We start from the raw sequence: 20456 nt of genomic DNA, 5'->3' as shown, positions 1-20456 counted from the left end.
GTGAGAGTTCATATCCCCCCTTATCAGTTATCCACTGATGTTACATATCCAACAAAATCAGATCAACATCAAGAATCAGGGATCCCTGAAGGAAGTGAGGAGCAGGAAGCATTTTTTTAAAGGGATAGTTCACTTTGAAATGACAACACCTCAGTCGAAATGTTGTTCAATCTGACAAAAATGAAACTATGGTTTAAAGTGTTTGATCAGGACCCCTTGTGAACTACTCCACTACAGCAATTATTAAGAGCACAGGTCTGTCTCCCCCCCCCCCCCCCACACCTCTCCTCCCCAACGCTACCTTCCCTAAGATGTATAAGATTCAGCAGTCTGCCCCCTGCTGGCAGTACCCTAACCCTGCACCCCAAAGGGAACGGCACGCTGCTGGCTTTGTATCCATGGTGACTATCCATTMATTTACCTCAGTAGTGACTAGTAGCTGCCCAGTAGTAAAGGACTGGAGGAGTCCTCCGCCGCTAACCGCTTTGTTAGCTAGCATTAGCTGTTAGCTTTCTTTAGCTAGCCAACGTTAGATTTGTGTCGTTTTTGCATTGCTTTTTTTGTTGTTGTTGTTGTTTTGGGACGTGGTGGGATTCCTGTGAGTTGCTTATGGTTGGTCACTGAGCAGAAACARATAAATATGTATTCCTAGGAATCAGGGTTTCTTAAACTATGGGTCGGGACCCATATTGGTCCCTGGGGCGTGTGAGAGGCGGGTGGCGAGTTATAATGAATATACATCTATAATCACACRTWATTKCTTCYTAATTTGRGTCAYGGGAAGATGGACTATTTTCTAATTTGGGTCTCGAGCTGAAAAAGTTTATTAGATTCAGAAATGTGATTTTATGTGACAACATGAAGCACTCACAGCAAGAACACCAACCAACCGAATCTAAAGAAGAGTAGCCTGTCTGTCCGTCCCTGTCTGTCTGTCCCTGTCTGTCTGTCCCTGTCTGTCTGTCCCTGTCTGTATGTCCCTGTCTGCCTGTATGTCCCTGCCTTGTATGTCCCTGCCTGTATGTCCCTGCCTGTATGTCCCTGCCTTGTATGTCCCTGCCTTGTATGTCCCTGCCTGTATGTCCCTGCCTGTATGCCTGTATGCCTGTATGTCCCTGCCTGTATGTCCCTGCCTTGTATGTCCCTGCCTGTATGTCCCTGTCTGTATGTCATCTACCCATGCATACATAATGTATTCAATTTCTACATTGGGATCTACATCGACATGATCATACCTTTTTCTCGGGATCAGTTTTGCCTTCTAGATCATAATGAATGTGACTATATGGACATGGGAGGACCTGATCCTAGATCATAATGAATGTGACTATATGGACATGGGAGGACCTGATCCTAGATTCATAATGAATGTGACTATATGGACATGGGAGGACCTGATCCTAGATCATAATGAATGTGACTATATGGACAGGGGAGAACCTGATCCTAGATCATAATGAATGTGACTATATGGACAGGGGAGAACCTGATCCTAGATCATAATGAATGTGACTATATAGACAGGGGAGAACCTGATCCTAGATCATAATGAATGTGACTATATAGACAGGGGAGAACCTGATCCTAGATCATAATGAATGTGACTATATGGTTCTGCTGGGCTGTRGACCAAACAGGGGCTGCTGGTTCTGCTGGGCTGTAGACCAAACAGGGGCTGCTGGTTCAGTCCGCAGAAACTTCCATTTAATGTCAGATTTGACAAATTTGTAATTAGAGAGTTTGAAGTTCTTTGTGGAATAGAGGGAAAGCAGCCCCATGGGAAAGTATACGCTGGGGGAGGATAGCAGGAATGTTGATATCTAAAACAGAACCAATATTTCAGCTCACTTCCTGGTTTTGTTTTGACGTGATTGGTGCGTTAGGTCACATGATTGGTATTMATGACTATCCCGTTAAACACTGGTGTCCAATCGCTCAGTTTTCCACTCTCTCATGTATGGCTTGATGACACGAGGTCATTGAGATGAATGATGGTGTCATATTGAGTTGATGAAGGAACATCTAGAGAGACTTGAGGAAACCTAGTTATGTAAAAACAAAAAATAGTGTTTTCTTTTAACATGTTGTTACATAGCACTCCAGTTGCTGAAATAATGTAACAACAATGTWGTTATTGTAGTAATTACAGTGTAACCTTAATGGTGTAAGAGCAACTTATAAAAGCAACGTTCTATCGAACACAAATGTCTCACTGTCTCTTTAATTCATGAAGTAATATCTTCCTCCCACAGCTGTAGATCGCCTCTCCAGCCTCGTGATGTCATCGGGGAGTTGYGATGTCATCCAACCCTCCATACTGGATCAGTCCAGAACTTCCCAGGAGGCCAATGGGGGTTCTCCAAATCCAGGAATTCCTTCCTCCTCCTCCTCAGCAGCAAATCACAATTTCAAACCCACAGCCCCAACCAACCACAGCAGTGATATACCTGTCACCTACATCGATGACGTCATAACCGAACTAAGTTCCTCCGATGTTGAGAGTGCGCTCTCATCCAAAAACCACAAAGCCCCTTCAGAAGCACAATGTACTGAGACTACATCCTGCAAGTCAGCTCTAGACAGCAAGGCCCTGCTAGAGAAAGACAAAAGTAATGTTCAGACTCCTCCAACACGGCCCAGTCAGTTGGACTTCTCTGTCTTGGACTCTGGAAACAATGGTCGCCTCTTGCCTGTGGGTAAAACATTCTTGAACAATTACTCCAGAAACTTTAGCAGTAATCTCACAGACGAGGGGAAGAATGCTCTTTCAAACGGGGTGGATAAACCACCTGGCGCCTCAAAGTGCCACATGTACAACCAGGTCGATGACAGCGATTCAGAGAGTGAAGACACCGTCACGGACAACAGCCACGGCGCTGCAGGCGCTGAGCCACAGGACACAGAGTCTGATGAGGAGGAAGTGGAGATTTGTTACAGTGAGGCCCAGCGACCCGGCACTCTGAGCCAGGCAGYGCTGACTCACCCAACAGATGGGCCATTGTCTCCCCGGCTCTCTATCCCTATCTCTGGCTCTGGCTCTGACGGCAGCCACAATACAAACGAGTCTGGGCCCTTTGATGTAGTACTAGACTCTGCTGCTTATGCCACTTCTGATAATGCCTCTCAGCATAACAAAGACTGCTCTGTGGTAACAACAACCCAATCCAACCCTAACACTTCCCCCTCGCTGTCTCAGAGTCTATCTGGCTCGCAGTCCTCAGGTGCCTGTTTGACTGCAGAGTCCAAAGCTTCCCCTTGCCAAATGGTGCCCCCCCAGTCTTCCAAGGACACAGATTCTGTACCCACTCCAGGCCCTGCAGGGCCTTCAGAATGCTTTGCCAATGGGGTTAGTGGCAGCAACGTTGTTACACCTGTGATAAAACCCAGCCAGGCACCTTCTCTAAGTGTTGTAGCAGCTAGCCACAGCCTCACCCCACGGAGTCAGGAGAGGACAGCCAGGCCGACTTCAGGTAAACTATCTAATAGTACATCATCATCGCCATCATCATCATCATCATCATCATCATCATCAGCAGCAGCATCCCACTCAACGGCGGCGAAGGCGATATCCTCCAACTATATTAGATCTGGCTCATCGAGGCCATCGCTAACAACGACAAGAGACAGGGAGAGAGAGAAAGTTTCCCTGGAACCCAGGTCAGTCCAGAATAACCCTACTAGTCCCTCTCTTCCGATGTCCAAACTGAAGGGGCTCAGCATCAAGAGTAAGAACAAAACCCAGCAGCAGCAGCAGCTTTCCCCGAAACCAGCCAGAGCCGAAAGTCCGGCGGTTCTTGGGAAAGCAAGCAAAACTTCCCCGCTCCAGTCCCCCAAACTGCAAGCCAAGAAGGTAGACTCTCCTCTGCCAACCAGAAAGGCAGCAGCCTCATCTAGCAGCTTAAAGACTGGCAAACAGTTGGAACTGAGCAGAATCAGTAGCAGGAGCCCCACCTCGCCCAAACCAGGTGACCGAGCCCAGGACAAGTGCAAACCCAAGTCCAACCCCACTACCACGTTGGAGGCAGCACAGTCAGCCAAGTTGGAGCTTCACCCTAACAAAGAAGAGCAAGTGACACCAGCTACGTCCAAGGAACAACCGGAGCCAGTCCCAACTACCCAGAGGACTTTCATTGAGGTGCGACTCTCATCTGCCTCTTCTACTCTTCCTTCCTCCTCATCGTCTACGCCAGTTCTGATGCGAAAGGAAACGGTKAATTCAAAGAATTACTCAATTACCCAAATGACTCATATACCAGATATTACGTCACAGGTTAATGGAAGTGCAGTAGAGACCAATCTCAGGCCTGCTGCTCCTGCACCCCCTGACTCTGTGTGTAATCCAGAAAACGTCACTACAAATTCAGCAGTGAACTCAATAGTCCTAGAATCCATAGATGTGGTTCCTTTGCCTATAAGCAATGGTATCATAAACATCTCTCTCGGAAACTCCCGTCTAACAGATAYGGCTGTGGAAAACCTGAAAGCCAACAAGTCCAAACTGAAGATGATGGAGCGCCGTAGTTTCTCCACGGACAACAGCGCCCCCGGGGATCCAAACCCCTTCTCTGTCCGCCAGAGAATCATGTCCTTTGAGAACCTGGCCAGCTTCGACAAGCCAGCGCTCAAATGTATCGAGATTCAGTCCTTCGCTCAGTCCTATGCTCTGACGGCAACGTTGAAGCCGCCTCTTAACCGAAGACTGTCTGGCTACATGTCCGGCTCGGTGAGCTCCATAGACTGCCGCTCGCTACGAAGAAGCTTCAGCTCATGCGTCGACAACTTTAACGCCTCAACCCCCTTGACCCCTTTGTCGCCTCAGCTTCGCAAGTCGCCGTCAAGTCTGACTCTCCCGAACTTTCACATTTTGACACAAAGCTGCAGCGCAAACGAAGCTCCACTTGGACAAACACGGGACAAACCCGCGGACGGCGAAATCTCCRAAATGTTGCCCCCAGGGGGTGTGACCCTAACTCCTCAAACGCCCCCGGTGATGCGGCGCCGCCAGGCTCGGGGCCATGCTAACCTGTCCCGATCCAGATTGAGGGAGCTCAGGGCCCTTAGCATGCCCGACCTGGACAAGCTGTACACCGATGACTTCTCCAGCAACCCACGGACCAACGGCACATTTAAGACGGAGCTGGAGATCCACCCAGCCAGGTCCACAGAGGCCCTCCAGAACCAGACAGGGTGCTGTCAACTGCCTGCTGAACCCACAGGTGTGCCCCCGACCAGGCACAGCCGGAGCGACGCTGGGGCCAGCAACTGGTCCATCAGGTGAGTAAAAACACCAACCATCTCTATACTATTCTATTTCAACAATGTGATTCAAATATCCAAATACTTAACTTTCCCAGGATTTCAGACAGACAGACAGAGACAGACAGACAGAGACAGACAGACAGAGACAGACAGAGACAGACAGACAGAGACAGACGGACAGAGACAGACGGACGGACGGACAGACAGACGCATACGAGTAAAGCAGTGTCACTATACTATACTAACCCATATTTAATGTTCTGTTTTCGGTCTTCTTTCCAGTTTGACAGTGCTGGCTGGCTCTCCGGTGGGCAGAGTAAGCTGCAGACGGTCCTGGCCTCCGTGACCTCCAAGACCGACGTGTTGGCCCTGCTACAGGAGGCCAAAGCTCTCTCTCAGGTAACCAAATACAGTTGTTTGTTTTTTTTGCCTGGTCACCGATTTATTTTGCTGTCTTTACCACTGTGTTTGGCGTGACAATGACCATAAGAGTTGGTGTTAACAGATCTGGATCGAGGCTAGAGGAGAGGAGCGTGAGCGATATGTTCTGAGACAGTATTTTCATCCTTGTCTTGAAAGCTCACTTTCTGTTGTGTGTGTGTGTGTTGGTGTTGTGTGGTGTGTGTGTGTGTGTGTGTGTGTTGTGTGTGTGTGTGTGTGTGTTGTGTGTGGTGTGTGGTGTGTGTGTGTGTTGCGTCTTGTCTCCCCCTCTATCCTAGGTTAAAGATGATACCCACCCTTTGTAGTCTTCTCCAAAGAAGAGGGTTCAGGACTTGTTTCAGCCATCGCTGGAGGAGTGGACCTTTGAGCAGAAATCCTATATCTGTAAGTACAGTAGTGTGTTTTGTATTTTAGCAGAAAACGCTATTTGGATATTTGAGTAATGTAATGTGGCATATTGTTAGGGAATCTATTTTAATTTGAAAATATGTCACATTTAGCAAAAGGGATTACATTGGATTTTCATCCTACAGATGTACACAACCTGTTCCACATGGCACTTACAGCTATAAATCACATTTAGAATGTAAAATTACAGCTATAAATCACATTTAGAATAAAGTTAGTAAATTACAGCTATAAATCACATTTAGAATGTCAAAATTACACCTATAAATCCATTTAGAATGTCAAATGACAGCTATAAATCACTTTTTGAATAAGTTAGTAAAATTACAGCTATAATCACATTTAGAATGTTAAAATTACACCTATAAATCACATTTAGAATAAATTAGTAAAATTACAGCTATAAATCACATTTAGAATGTCAAATTAAAGCTATAAATCACATTTAGAATGTCAAAATTACAGCTAAATAAATCACATTTAGAATAAGTTAGTAAATTACAGCTATAAATCTAATTTAGAATGTAAAATTACAGCTATAAATCTAATTAGAATGTAAAATTACAGCTATAAATCTCATTTAGAAAGTAAAATTACACCTATAAATCACATTTAGAATAAGTTAGTAAATTACAGCTATAAACACTTTTAGAATAAGTTAGTAAAATTACAGCTATTAAATCACATTTAGAATGTAAAATTACAGCTAAATCTTCATTTAGAATTAAATTAACTATAAATCTCATTTAGAATAAGTTGTAAAATTACAGCTATAAATCACTTTTAGAATAAGTTAAAGAAATTACAGCTATAAATCACATTTAGAATACGTTTGATCAAATTACAGCTATAAATCACTTTTAGATAAGTTAGTAAAAAATTACAGCTATAAATCACATTTAGAATAAGGTTAGTAAAATTACAGCTATAAATCATTGTTAGAATAAGTTAGTAAAATTACAGCTATAAATCACTTTTAGAATACGTTTGTAAAAATTACAGCTATAAATCACTTTTAGAATAAGTTAGTAAAATTACAGCTATAAATCACATTTAGAATAAAGTAGTAAAATTACAGCTTAAATCACTTTTAGAATAGATTTAGTAAAATTACAGCTATAAATCACATTTAGAATACGTTTGTAAAATTACAGCTATAAATCACTTTTAGAATAAGTTAGTAAAATACAGCTATAAATCACATTTAGAATAAGTTAGATCAAACTTACAGCTATAAATCAATTTTTAGAATAAGTTAGTAAAATTACAGCTATAAATTCACTTTGAGAATACGTTTGTAAAATTACAGCTATAAATCACTTTTAGAAATAAGTTTAGTAAAATTACAAGCTATAAATCACCATTTAGAATAAGTTAGTTAAAATTACAGCTATAAATCACTTTTAGAATAATTAGTAAAAATTACAGCTATAAATCACATTTAGATACGTTTGTTAAAATTACAGCTATAAATCACTTTTAGAATGTCAAATTACAGCTATAAATCACATTTAGAATACGTTTTTAAAATTACAGCTATAAATCACATTTAGAACTACGTTTGTAAAATTACAGCTATAAATCACATTTAGAATGTCAAATTACAGCTATTAATCACATTTAGAATACGTTTGTAAAATTACAGCTAGAAATCACATTTAGAATGTCAAATTAAAAGCTATAATCACATATTAGAATGTCAAATTACAGCTATAAATCACATTTAGAAATAGTTAGTCAAATTACAGCTATAAATCATCATTTAGAATGTAAAATTAACACCCCAGCGCTTCACAAGTATAAACTCTGGGGTGTGAAGACATACACATTAATTTATTCAATTTATTCATTTCTGTTGGAAGAAATCAAATTTAAAAGGGAATAACGGCAAATTTAGAAAAATTCCAAACTCCTCTGAGTAGTTTGAGTTCGTCGTCAGGTGCCCACCTCTCTCACTCAGGGAGAGCTACAGAGTGCCCACCTCTCTCACGCAGGGAGAGCTACAGAGTGCCCACCTCTCTCACTCAGGGAGAGCTACAGAGTGCCCACCTCTCTCACTCAGGGAGAGCGAGCTGGAGAGAAAGCTAAGTCCCCAGGTTATGCAGGCCTCCACTCACTGCAGCGCTAGTTACAACTTTGTGGAATGACGCAAATCTACACAAAAAGAAAAAAGAATACACTTTCTGTCACAGCGAACATACTACGTTCGGGAAGTCCGATCGATTGCGCGATTATGGCATATACATTTTTATGTGATAAACTTTTGGCTCGTGGTTCATAATTTGACCTTTTCTGAGATTTCTGCCAAGCAAGGACGAAATGCGTGTGGGCTTACTGTTCATACAACAACACGAGGGGACTCCTAAACACAACCAATAGCCTACATCAACAACACGAGGGGACTCCTAAACACAACCAATAGCCTACATCAACAACACGAGGGGACTCCTAAACACAACCAATAGCCTACATCAGACTTCAACACTTAACACAACACGCCTTCTTTTACTATATAGTCAGAAGCATCGTTAGTAGCCAGGCAGAAAGATGCTATACTCTGAAGATGGCATCGTAGCCACACAAATACATTAGAAAATCAATGTCGATCAGAAACACTGTGCTCACAACCTTTATGTCCTAAATTTTAGATACAGTTTCTAAATTTGCCTTTAATTTGCCTTTTTTTTAAAAATACAAATTCCTACAGATCTACAAAATGTGCTCCACATTTTCAAAGTAAAATAAAATAAAAAAGTATAGAATATGTTGTAAATGAATAACAAATACAAAAAAAATATGATTTCTTGATTGCGTATACCCTTCAAACCCCAGACTTAATACTTGGTGGAAGTGGCTTGTTGTAGCTCTACCTGGCTCTCCCTGAGAGAGAGAGAGGTGCCCACACTGTAGCTCTACCTGGCTCTCCCTGAGAGAGAGAGGTGCCCACGTCGACAGACTGTGAAGACTGTATAAGAGCAGTGTAGACTTTCACTAAGGCCCTGCAAAATGTTTAATCTTAACTCCACCCACTGCGCTGTGTTTGGCCAGGTCCATCGTGTCTTCTCCAAAGGGCTGGCTGGCCTGGAAGGTACCATTCAGCAGGGGGACAGCGTCCTGTCCATCAACGGCAGCAGCTTGGAGGGGATGTCCCACGTAGAAGCCGTGTCCTGTCTCCACCAGGCTAGACTGTCCACTCAGACCCTGGTGGTCCTTCGCAGGGGAAAGGACAGTGAAGGACAGCTGTCCCCGAGACACCATGACCTGTACCACTGCACAGGACGAAGCTACTCCCCAGGGTGCAGAGACAACGGGCCTGAAACAGCTAGACCCGGTATGGGACTGGGAGGGAGGGACAGACATACAGTACCAGTCAAAAGCTTTGGACACAACCTACTCATTCCATTGTTGACTGGTGTGTGTGTGTGTGTGTGTGTGTGTTCCAGTAGTGGTGGAAATGGGTCCTGATGGGGCTCTGAGGGTACAGCTCCTGAAGACATCAGCTGGTCTGGGCTTCAGTCTGGAGGGGGGCAAAGCCTCGGCTCATGGAGACCGCCCACTCAACATCAAACGAGTCTTCAAAGGTCAGCGCACACACACACACACACCTACCTACCTACCTACCTACCTACCTCCCTCCCTCCCTCCCTCAGGAAACTCTGATCTAGGCAGTATGTTTCTTCATGACTGGGCTTGTGTGCTGAGTCAGTGTCAGAACATGTTCACCAGATGTCGCCAGTGATCAGCATGCTAGTCAGAACAGACAGGTTCAGTAAGTTAGTCTGCCGACACAGACATCACAACGAGGAGAGGCAGTGTAAGTCAAGGAAAATCCCACACAGTATCTATTACAACAGGGTTTCATAGAGCCACAACCAAAGTTGTCCTTCTTTATTTAACAAAAATGAATAAATACTCTTTACACATTAAACTACTCCTCTGTGTAAATACAAGGTGTGTTCATTAAACGTATGGGTAACATTTTACTTAAAGTGATAGTTCAGGATATTGGCAATGAATCACTTCCCCAGAGTCAGATAAACTCGTGGATACTTCCCCAGAGTCAGATAAACTCGTGGATACTTCCCCAGAGTCAGATAAACTCGTGAATACTTCCCCAGAGTCAGGTGAACTCATGGATACTTCCCCAGAGTCAGGTGAACTCATGGATACTTCCCCAGAGTCAGGTGAACTCGTGGATACTTCCCCAGAGTCAGGTGAACTCATGGATACTTCCCCAGAGTCAGATGAACTCATGGATACTTCCCCAGAGTCAGATCAACTCATGGATACTTCCCCAGAGTCAGGTGAACTCGTGGATACTTCCCCAGAGTCAGATGAACTCATGGATACTTCCCCAGAGTCAGATGAACTCATGGATACTTCCCCAGAGTCAGGTGAACTCATGGTTACTTCCCCAGAGTCAGATGAACTCATGGATACCATTTGAATGTCTCTACATCAAGGAAGTTAAGAGGTAGTTTCGCGAGCCAATGCTAACAAGCGTTAGCGCAATGGCTGGACATCTTTTGGCTATCTACTAGGATAACACTACTTAGTAATTATGCTAACGCTAGTTAGCAACTTCCTCCAGACATAAAAATGGGATCCACGTGTTCATCTGACTCTAGGAAAGTAGATAAAGGGCTTCATTGCCAAAATCCTGAACTATCCCTTTAAAGCCAACCAGTATTATGATAAGGTTATAATACATTATAAGACTTGTCATAAGCATGTACAGGGTTACCCCTTATATTGACTAACCATGTTCTCCTCCCATCCTCTAGGTGGTGCTGCGGAGCTGTCGCGTGTTGTGGACGTGGGGGATGAGGTACTGGAGGTGAACGGGAGCTCGCTGCAGGGCCTCATGCATTACGACGCCTGGAACATTATCAAGACTGTCAGCAAAGGCCCCGTGCAGCTTGTCATCAGGAAACCACGGACCTCTGTATGACTCAACAGACATATCGACTGGACATACACAGAACTCATGTGTCAGTCTGGTTGACGTGTAACCTGACATCCATAGAATGGATATGTCAGCCTCGTTGACGTACAACGGTGAAACACAGGATTTCTGTATGGCCGATGGACTGGTCAGACATATCTTACACAACTCCAAGGTGACATATAACTACAATGGAGAAATGTCCTTTTAAAAAAAAAATATTACATATTCTAACGAGGCTTACAGACATGTTGGGCTAACATTGCAGGGTTATTCCCCCCCCTCCCCCTCCCCCCCAGAGTAAATTTGGTCCGGGATGGATCTATGTCTTAGTGTGCCAAAAGAACAAGAGAGACTTTCACTTGTTTAACTTTTTTACTTTTTTATGACGTCACCTTGTGATGGTGTTTTTAATATCGCTGACCTACTCAGGCGGTGGTGCTGTGCTGTAGGAGGATATTTTGTTATCTAAGAAGGTGGGTGAAACTTTTATTCAGTGTACAGTGCATTCTGGAAAGTATTCAGACGCCTTGATTTTTTCCCACGTTTTGTTATGTTACAGCCTTACTCTAAATCGGATTAAATAAATAAAAAAAATACTCAGCAATCTACACAAAATATCCCATAATGACAAAGCGAAAACAGGTTTTTAGATTTTTTTGCGTATTCATGAAGAAAAAATACCCTATTTCCATAAGTATTCAGACCCTTTCCTATGAGACACGACATAGAGGTCAGGTGCATCCTGTTTTCATTGATCATCTTGAGATGTTTCTACCACTTGATTGGAGTCCACCTGTGGTCAATTAAATTGATTGGACATGATTTGGAAAGGCACACACCTGTCTATATAAAGTCTCACAGTTGACAGTGCATGTCAGAGCAAAAACCAAGCCATGAGGTTGAAGGAATTGTCCATAGAGCGCCGAGACCGGATTGTGTCGAGGCACAGATCTGAGGAAGGGTACCAAACCATTTCTGCAGCATTGAAGGTCCTCAACAACACAATGGCCTCCATCATTCTAAAATGGGAGAAGTTTGGAACCCCCAAGACTCTTCCTAGAGCTGGCCGCCAGGCCAAACTGAGCAATCGGGGAGAAGGGCCTTGTTCAGGGAGGTGAGCAAGAACCTGATGGTCACTCTGACAGAGCTCCAGAGTTCCTCTGTGGAGATGGGAGAACCTTCCAGAAGGACAACCATCTCTGCAGCACTCCATTAATCAGGCCTTTATGGTAGAGTGGCCAGACGGTAGCCACTCCTCAGTAAAAGGCACATGACAGCCCGCTTGGAGTTTGCCAAAAGGCACCTAAAGACTCTTAGACCATGAGAAACAAGATTATCTGTTCTGATGAAACGAAGTTTGAACTCTTTGGCCTGAATTCCAAGCGTCACGTCTGGAGGAAACCTGTCACCATCCCTACGGTGAAGCATGGTGGTGGCAGCATCATGTTGTGGGGATGTTTTTCAGCAGCAGGGACTGGGAGACTAGTCAGGATCGAGGGAAAGATGAACGGAGCAAAGTACAGAGAGCTCCTTGATGAAAACCTGCTCCAGACCGCTCAGGTCCTCAGACTGGGGCGAAGGTTCACCTTCCAACAGGACAACGACCCTAAGCACACAGCCAAGACAATGCAGGAGTGGCTTCGGGACAAGTCTCTGAATGTCCTTGAGTGGCCCAGCCAGAGCCCGGACTTGAACCCAATCAAACATCTCTGGAGAGACCTGAAAATAGCTGTTCAGCAACACTCCCCATCCAACCTGACAGAGCTTGAGAGGATCTGCAGAGAGGAATGGGAGAAATTCCCCGAATATAGGTGTGCCAAGCTTGTAGCGTCATACCCAAGAAGACTCAAGGCTGTAATCGCTGCCAAAGGTGTTTCAACAAAGTCCTGAGTAAAGAGTCTGAATAATTATGGAAATGGGATATATGTTTTATTATTTAAAAAATTTGCTAAAATTACAAATAAAATATTTTTGCTTTGTCATCATGGGTATTGTGTGTAGATTGATGAGGGGGAAAAAACAATTTAATCAATTTTAGAATACGGTTGTAACCTAACAAAATGTGGAAAAGGCAAGGGGTCTGAATACTTTCTGAAGGCACTGTACATCTGTTATCAATATACAGTAAATAGTATAGTTTAGTATTTTATAGTATTGTCTAGAGGTTGTATAGTATATTGTATAGTTTAGTATAACTACTGTTGTTCATAGTTTTACTCTGGATTTTAGAAGAGGACAAACATGCAGTCATAACCTCTTGTTCATATAGAATCATATCAAACATGCAAATAATAACAATAATCAATGGACTGTGGTTTAGTTTTGCTGTTAGCATCAATGCTAACTGGCAAGGTACTGCTAATCAACTGTCACTTTTGTACAATAAGCTCAATAAGACTTTAATACTGCTCTACAAAGGCAAAACGCACTACATACATTTATTTTGTTACTGCAAAATCTTACTACAGTTATTTTTCTGTCTAGACAGCGATTTCTGACACATATATTCTGATCAACTGTCTTGTTCTTGTGTCAGGAAACTACTACTTTAATCAGATAATATACGTGACCATTACAACAGATCCTTTGTACGGCAGAACACAGTAAACAGGTTTTATTTTCCTCTGGAAATGTGATTATTATTGTAGGAATAATATAAAATTGTCACTTTGCCTTTCAAACATTTACTCCTTATTTGAACCAACCCTATATCTGTCATTCGGTATCTGTCACCCTGTATCCGTCATTCGGTATCTGTCACCCTGTATTTGTCAACCTGTATCTGTCACCCTGTATCTGTCACCCTGTATCCGTCATTCGGTATCTGTCACCCTGTATCTATCACCCTGTATCCGTCATTCGGTATATGTCAACCTGTATCCGTCATTCGGTATCTGTCACCTGTATCTGTCCCCCTGTATCCGTCATTCGGTATATGTCAACCTGTATCCGTCATTCGGTATCTGTCACCCTGTATCTGTCCCCCTGTATCCGTCATTCGGTATCTTCCCCCTGTATCCGTCATTCGGTATCTGTCACCCTGTATCTGTCACCCTGTATCTGTCACCCTGTATCTGTCAGCCTGTATATGTCACCCTGTATCCGTCATTCGGTATCTGCACCCTGTATCCGTCATTCGGTATCTGTCACCCTGATATCCGTCACCCTGTATCCTCACCCTGTACGTCATGTATCCGTTCGTACTGTCACCCTGTATCTGTCATTCGGTATATGTCATCCTGTATCTGTCACCCTGTTATCCGTCATTCGGTATCTGTCACCACCTGTATCTGTCAGCCTGTATCTTGTCACCTAACTCCTCACACTGACCAAATGTGATACCTACCTGTGTCATAGAGACTCGTGTCATAGAGACTCGTGTCAGAGAGACTCGTGTCATAGAGACTCGTGTCATAGAGACTTGTGTCATAGAGACTCGTGTCATAGAGACTCGTGTCATAGAGACTCGTGTCATAGAGACTCGTGTCATAGAGACTCGTGTCATAGAGACTCCTTGGAAGACAACTGTATTTGAAAGCTGAGTTGTAATAGTTCTACGGTATTAGTCTACATGTACTGTACTTGAAATGTGCATGCATAGTCTGAATATTGCTGTCCAGTTCACTGCTCTAAACCTGGTATTTTACACTGAACCAAAATATAAACATGTTTCATCACAGAAATGTTCCATACGCACAAAAAGCTTATTTCTCTCAAATTTTGTGCACAAATTTGTTTACATCCCAGTTAGTGAGCATTTTATGTTTTGTCAAGATAATCCATGCACCTGACAGGTGCGGCATATCAAGAATCTGTTTTAACAGCATGATCATTACACAGGTGCACCTTGKGCCGGGGACAAAAAAAGGCCACTCTAAAATGTGCAGTTTTGTCACACAACACAATACCACAGATATTTTGCAATTGGCATGCTGACTGCAGGAATGTCCACTAGAGCTGTTTCCAGAGAATTTAATGTTAATTTCTCTACCATAAACTGCCTCCAATGTCGTTTTAGACAATGTGGCAGTTTGTCCAACCGGCCTCACAACCGCAGACCACAGGACCTCCACATCCTGCTTCTTCACCTGCAGGATTGTCAGACGGGGAGGGGAGGGGGGTTGAGGAGTATTTCTGTCTGTAATAAAGCCCTTTTGTGGGGGGRAAATAATTCTGATTGGCTGGGCCTGGCTCCCAAGTGGGTGGGCCTATGGCCTCCCAGGCCCACCCATGGCTGTACCCCTGCCCAGYTGTGAAATCCATAGATTGGGACCTAATGAATTTATTTCAATTGACTGATTTTCTTGAATGAACTGTAAACTCAGCAAAATCTTTGAAATTATTGCATGTTGCATTTTATATTTTTGTTCAGTATAAAAMAATWATTTATTTTAAGGATATCATCAGTTTTGTTTTTTCCTCTGAAATACCAAAGCACACCATTGACGTGAAGTGTCTTACAGTTAAAGGTATTGGAAGTTACGTTATAGCCACTGGTGGTTTCCGTTTAGTTTTCTCTCTGAAATACCACAGAACCTGATGTCACAGCATTCATGTGACATGTCTTACGTTTAAAGAAGTAACATGGTTCAAACAGCTTATTAAAATACCCACATCATTCTGAAGCACAACTCTGTTTCGAAACGCTCTTCTGGCCCGAGTCCCGATTTAGAAGTGCGTCATTTCCTCCGTAGTTGGTATTCCCGACGCCATTTATGGAGTTGCAGGCGTTGCACGCGAGGTTCCCTTGGGCGTGCTCAACACATTTAAATCAACTGCTGAAACTCCTCCCACTTGYTGGCCAACAGATTTTCGCATGGAGTTTTCATTCAATAGGGTTTTCTGTACATTTATCTTAAACCCTTTACATATGGTATACCTTTTAATACGAATTTCGTCKAAAGACGAGAATACATGTAGAGAACTTGTTCAGGGTATTAGGGATCAATGAAAGAAAGCCGACTAGATACACGGWGTGTACAAAACATTAGGAACACCTTYCTAATATTGAGTTGCCCCCAGATTCAGCACCAATTGGTAGATTWAAAAAAWTACTCTGATCTTGTGGATTATTTAGGTTAAGGAAAGTATTTATGAATCATAAAATWAAAATAAAAACAGGTTATGAGAGCCTTTACGCACTTAAGATTAATTGTTTAATTAATTCTGATAATTGCCATATTCAGTTCTTATAAACCAATGGTAATGTTTAGTGTTYATAGAATTATAAAAGCGAGAATAGTGTACAATAGCAGGCTATACCCTCGTMTATTGCCTGCACTAACCATGGAACTGTGTGACGACACAAGTATTGTGCCTTACGTCGGGTTCAAACTGTTTACGGCTTTGTCTGCGCTCCGCTCCGTAACGATTTAATTAGCCTGTCAACTGTGACTAATGATCCTCAGCAACAACCACATAACGGTGATGACGTTTACAGAGGAAGCAAATTTAAGGTAAATGAAACAATTTAATTATATGGAATGATAATGTAGGCTATACCAACTAAAGGGAACTAACTGTACATTTGGCAGTAGTTTAGCCTATAAGATATTAAAAAATTATCATCCCTGCAAGTTAAAAGGCCTACAAGATTTTAATTATGCATAACGGCAAAGCATTTCATAAACTTTACTGTGGGGAAAATGGATATGTTGATATGTTTCAGTTTGTTGCCAAATGACTCCCATCCAACCTGACAGATCTTGAGAGATTCTGCAGAAGAAGAACGAGAGAAAGTCCCCAAATACCAGGTGTGCCAAGCTCGTAGCGTCATACCCAAGAAGACTCGAGGCTGTAACCGCTGCCAAAGGTGCTTCAACAAAGTACTGAGTAAAGGGGTCTGAATACTTATGGAAATGTCCTATTTCAGTTTTATTTGTTAAACATTTGCCACGGGTAACTACCTGCATTAATCCTGCCCTGAGCAGCACTTTCATTCACAGGGTGATTAGCATACTTTAAAAACAAACATAACATTTAAAAAAACGTATATATTTAAATCTTCCTGCTGATAGGCCATCAACTGTGGATGGGCGTTTCCATTGCTTTCCATTGCTTTCCATCTGGTTAGGTAGGTTTACACTACCAGAAGACACCTGGCCACATGGGCAATCCCCAAGCATGTTGTCTGGGAACATTCAACACATCCGCAATATATTTACTACAAACCGATTTGATATCAACATCGAATCGAAAAAAATGCAACATATTAATATAGATTTTCCATAACACTAATGGGTTTATTTGATTGAAATGAATGAATTTAATCATAGTTTGAAAGAGACCATGAATTAAACTGTAACATTGTATGAAATTGATATTGGTGACTGTAGAGAATGAWCGTAGTTTAACCTGAGTGTTGTCGATAGGGTCTATCTTTAGTCATCTTTGTCAACACACAGGTACTCTACTTTTTATCAACAGCCCCAAAAATGTATTTGGTGTTTCAAATACAGTGTATTGCGTTGGGACCAATGGCGTAGGTTGAGTAGAAAGGCATGCTGGGTATTTAGACCTCAGTACTCCATGAAATAACACAATATATAGATYCTACAGACCCTACTGAGTAATCCCAACTGCACTTTTATCTTTGAACATAGAATAGTAGTATTTTCTCTATAAGCATAATATGTCATTTTATAAGTCTATTGCATTGGGACTAGTCTCGCGTTGCCATACCCCCAAAATCGCATCGTTGTCGCACCTCCCTTGGCTACATTGGGACCAAATGGAGTAGGTTGAGTAGAAAAGCATGCTGGGTATTTAGGCCTCAGTCCTCCATGAAATAACACCATATATAGATTCCACAGACCCTACTGAGTAATCMCAACCCCACTTTTACACTGGCATATAGAAACATTTTTCCTTTATAAGTCAATATGTCATTTATATGTAGAATAATGCCAACCCCACTTTTACATCGGCATATAGAATATAAACCAATATGTAATTCACATGCAGTGTATTTATTGCATTTACAGTGAATAGAATGGGTGAAGTAAGGACTCACCAGTACTCTGTATTCAACGAGACCCAATTTAAATTTCGCAGAYTCTATGGAGTAATTCTAATTATATATATTTTGTATTTGATTAAAAGTGTATTTTAAATATATCCTATTTCAATAGTTTTCAACGTGTACACTTTCTAAAGAAACGCAGTTATAAATAATACAAGATTTAAAAATAAAAATAAAATAATTTCTAATTATCCATATATATTTTTCAAAAGGTGGTTTGAACGCTGTGGAAAAACAGCTGTACTGCAAGTTTAGAACGTCTTTGCTGAGCTCGTTCTGCCAGCATAATATCCTGCTGCTAGGAGAACGGTAATTGTGTAGCCTACACACACACACACACGCACACACACACACACAGGGCTGTAGAAACAGGGAAGTGCTATTTAGAGCGGTGACGTTGATGAAATCCCCACCGTAACGTGTCTCGGACCGCCCACATTCTATAAAGGCAGAGATCGGCTCCTTACTATTATTATCTCTATCAACAACAAGATATATTGTACTCACGTCGGATTTAGTTTACTGCTGTCTAGGACTCACACTGAGCTATAGCATACTCAGAGCTATACGGCTATAGGAACAACTATACAGCTATAATAGAAGCAGCTATACAGCAAACGCATCCATGAAGCTCGAATCGAGAAAGTCCTCACTGAAAAGGACTGAGAGCCAGAAAGAGACCGTACCAAACAAAGGTAAACACCATTTGACTGATTTATCTCTAATTATAGTCCATATCAACTCATTTTCCTAAATCAATGTCGCCTGCCTCTGTTCACCTGTATCTTTCGTAGGCTATGTAGCTAAAATACTTTTATTTCCTGGGTTTTCAGATCAGAAAGCCATCGTGGAATGTGCGCAACAGCTGCGTAAAATCGGAGACCTTTTCAACCTGAAATACATCCTGGCGGATATGCTTGCTAAAATCTCAACGGATCCGAAAATCAAGTGAAATGGATACAGTAGCTGCCTTTGATAGTAAAGTGGATCGAAATTGGATCATCGTGCCTTAACAGGAAACGTGTTGCGGTCGTTACAATGTGAAGAGTTTGTTATAATAACACAAAGCCAATGTGGACCTCACACGCCCATGCCCGGAGCTAGGCTACTCTCAGCCGGAGTATCTTTATGGACGCTCCTTCAACAGAGACTGCCTTCTACGCCCAGCGTCCCGGGACGCAGGTGGGTATTTGTCCATAGTCTTAAGAGATATATATACCACCGCCCTATTGGAATATTTAGGCCGGGAAAATGAAGACGGGCCGGGAAGCCGAAACAGAACATTTGGAGTAAAGAGAAGACAGGATAGCAAACCAACATGTAGCCTAAAATAGAGACTAAACGAGTATCTATCTGTTATTAAACGTTTGATTCTAATCGTCAGGGTTTTTATGCTGTCTGTTTTAAGTTTGTTTGGTGATTTGATATTTGCTTATTGTTTGAAAATMATTTTATTCTGTCAAGTTTGTTTGGTGATTTTGATATTTGCTTATTGTTTGAAAATCATTTTATGCTGTCTGTTTTAAGTTTGTTTGGTGATTGAATTTTACTTATTTTGTTTGAAAATAATATCAATAAATGTTTTGATTTCTTCTCTTGTCATCAACGGAGGTTGTTCTTCTTTTGGTAGTAGGCCTGCTATCTCCTGTTGACGGCGACGTTCAATACGCTTTCCTGTTTGGTTCTGTTTGCTTCCGTTTAAGAAACGTTTTAACAGAATCAGCGGAATGAATACACCCCTGATCACACAGTAAACACAGTTCACTCTCATAACAGCACGTTGTATTCCTTCTCTTCCCTTCGCTTGTGGACTTCAATGCAAAACACATCAGCTGTATGTGACCAGGTGAAAAAACCTTTCCAAGCCAAACATCTACAAACAGCCTACATCGTTGTCACCATATTAGCTAAAGTAAGGTCATAGTCAGCATAGCTAATAGAACTAACGCGTTAGTAAACCGCTACAATCATGCAGTAACGTTCCGGCCGCCCCAGGTGGCAATAAATTAGTGAAACCAAAAGCTTACTTGACTTGGAAGAGTTCCAGTGTTGTTTTGGAAAGTCAAAGCCATCTAGCTAACATAGCATCCCTCTGTTTGAGCAGGGTGTTTCAGTAGCTAAACTAGCTAGCTGCATTTGCTAGCTAAGTAAGTGAAAGTGAAAAAAAAATGACACACTTTCTCTCTCTTTGAGTCAACTATTCACCACATTTTATGCACTGCAGTGCTAGCTAGCTGTAGCTTATGCTTTCAGTACTAGATTCATTCTTTGATCCTCTGATTGGGTGGACAACATGTYAGTTCATGCTACAAGAGCTCTGATAGGTTGAAGTCCTCCGGAAGTTGTCATAATTACTGTGTAAGTCTATGGAATGGGGTG

General features: G+C 42.2%; 1 protein-coding gene and 1 pseudogene across 1 annotated transcript; both read left to right on the top strand.

The window, feature by feature from the left end:
• The first annotated feature begins 2239 nt into the window (after positions 1–2239).
• LOC112078401 (PDZ domain-containing protein 2-like) lies at positions 2240–13737 on the top strand (annotated as a pseudogene).
• A 4871-nt stretch (positions 13738–18608) lies between these two features.
• On the top strand, positions 18609–19671 carry pmaip1 (phorbol-12-myristate-13-acetate-induced protein 1). The gene is made up of 2 exons (XM_070442041.1): positions 18609–18772; positions 18911–19671. Exons 1-2 carry the CDS (start codon positions 18703–18705, stop codon positions 19027–19029), a joined length of 189 nt encoding a protein of 62 aa, XP_070298142.1. The 5' UTR covers positions 18609–18702; the 3' UTR covers positions 19030–19671.
• The last annotated feature ends 785 nt before the right edge of the window (positions 19672–20456 follow it).

Source organism: Salvelinus sp. IW2-2015, unplaced genomic scaffold (assembly GCF_002910315.2).
Source record: "Salvelinus sp. IW2-2015 unplaced genomic scaffold, ASM291031v2 Un_scaffold5631, whole genome shotgun sequence".
NCBI lineage: Eukaryota > Metazoa > Chordata > Actinopteri > Salmoniformes > Salmonidae > Salvelinus > Salvelinus sp. IW2-2015.
This window is presented reverse-complemented; position numbering and strand designations above follow the sequence as displayed.

Excerpts from the sequence above, each read along its gene's own strand:
- pmaip1 (XM_070442041.1), top strand. The coding sequence starts at position 18,703 with ATGAAGCTCGAATCGAGAAAGTCCTCACTGAAAAGGACTGAGAGCCAG. Across the intron at positions 18,773-18,910 it reads AGAGACCGTACCAAACAAAG|ATCAGAAAGCCATCGTGGAA; the intron begins GTAAACACCATT and ends CTGGGTTTTCAG.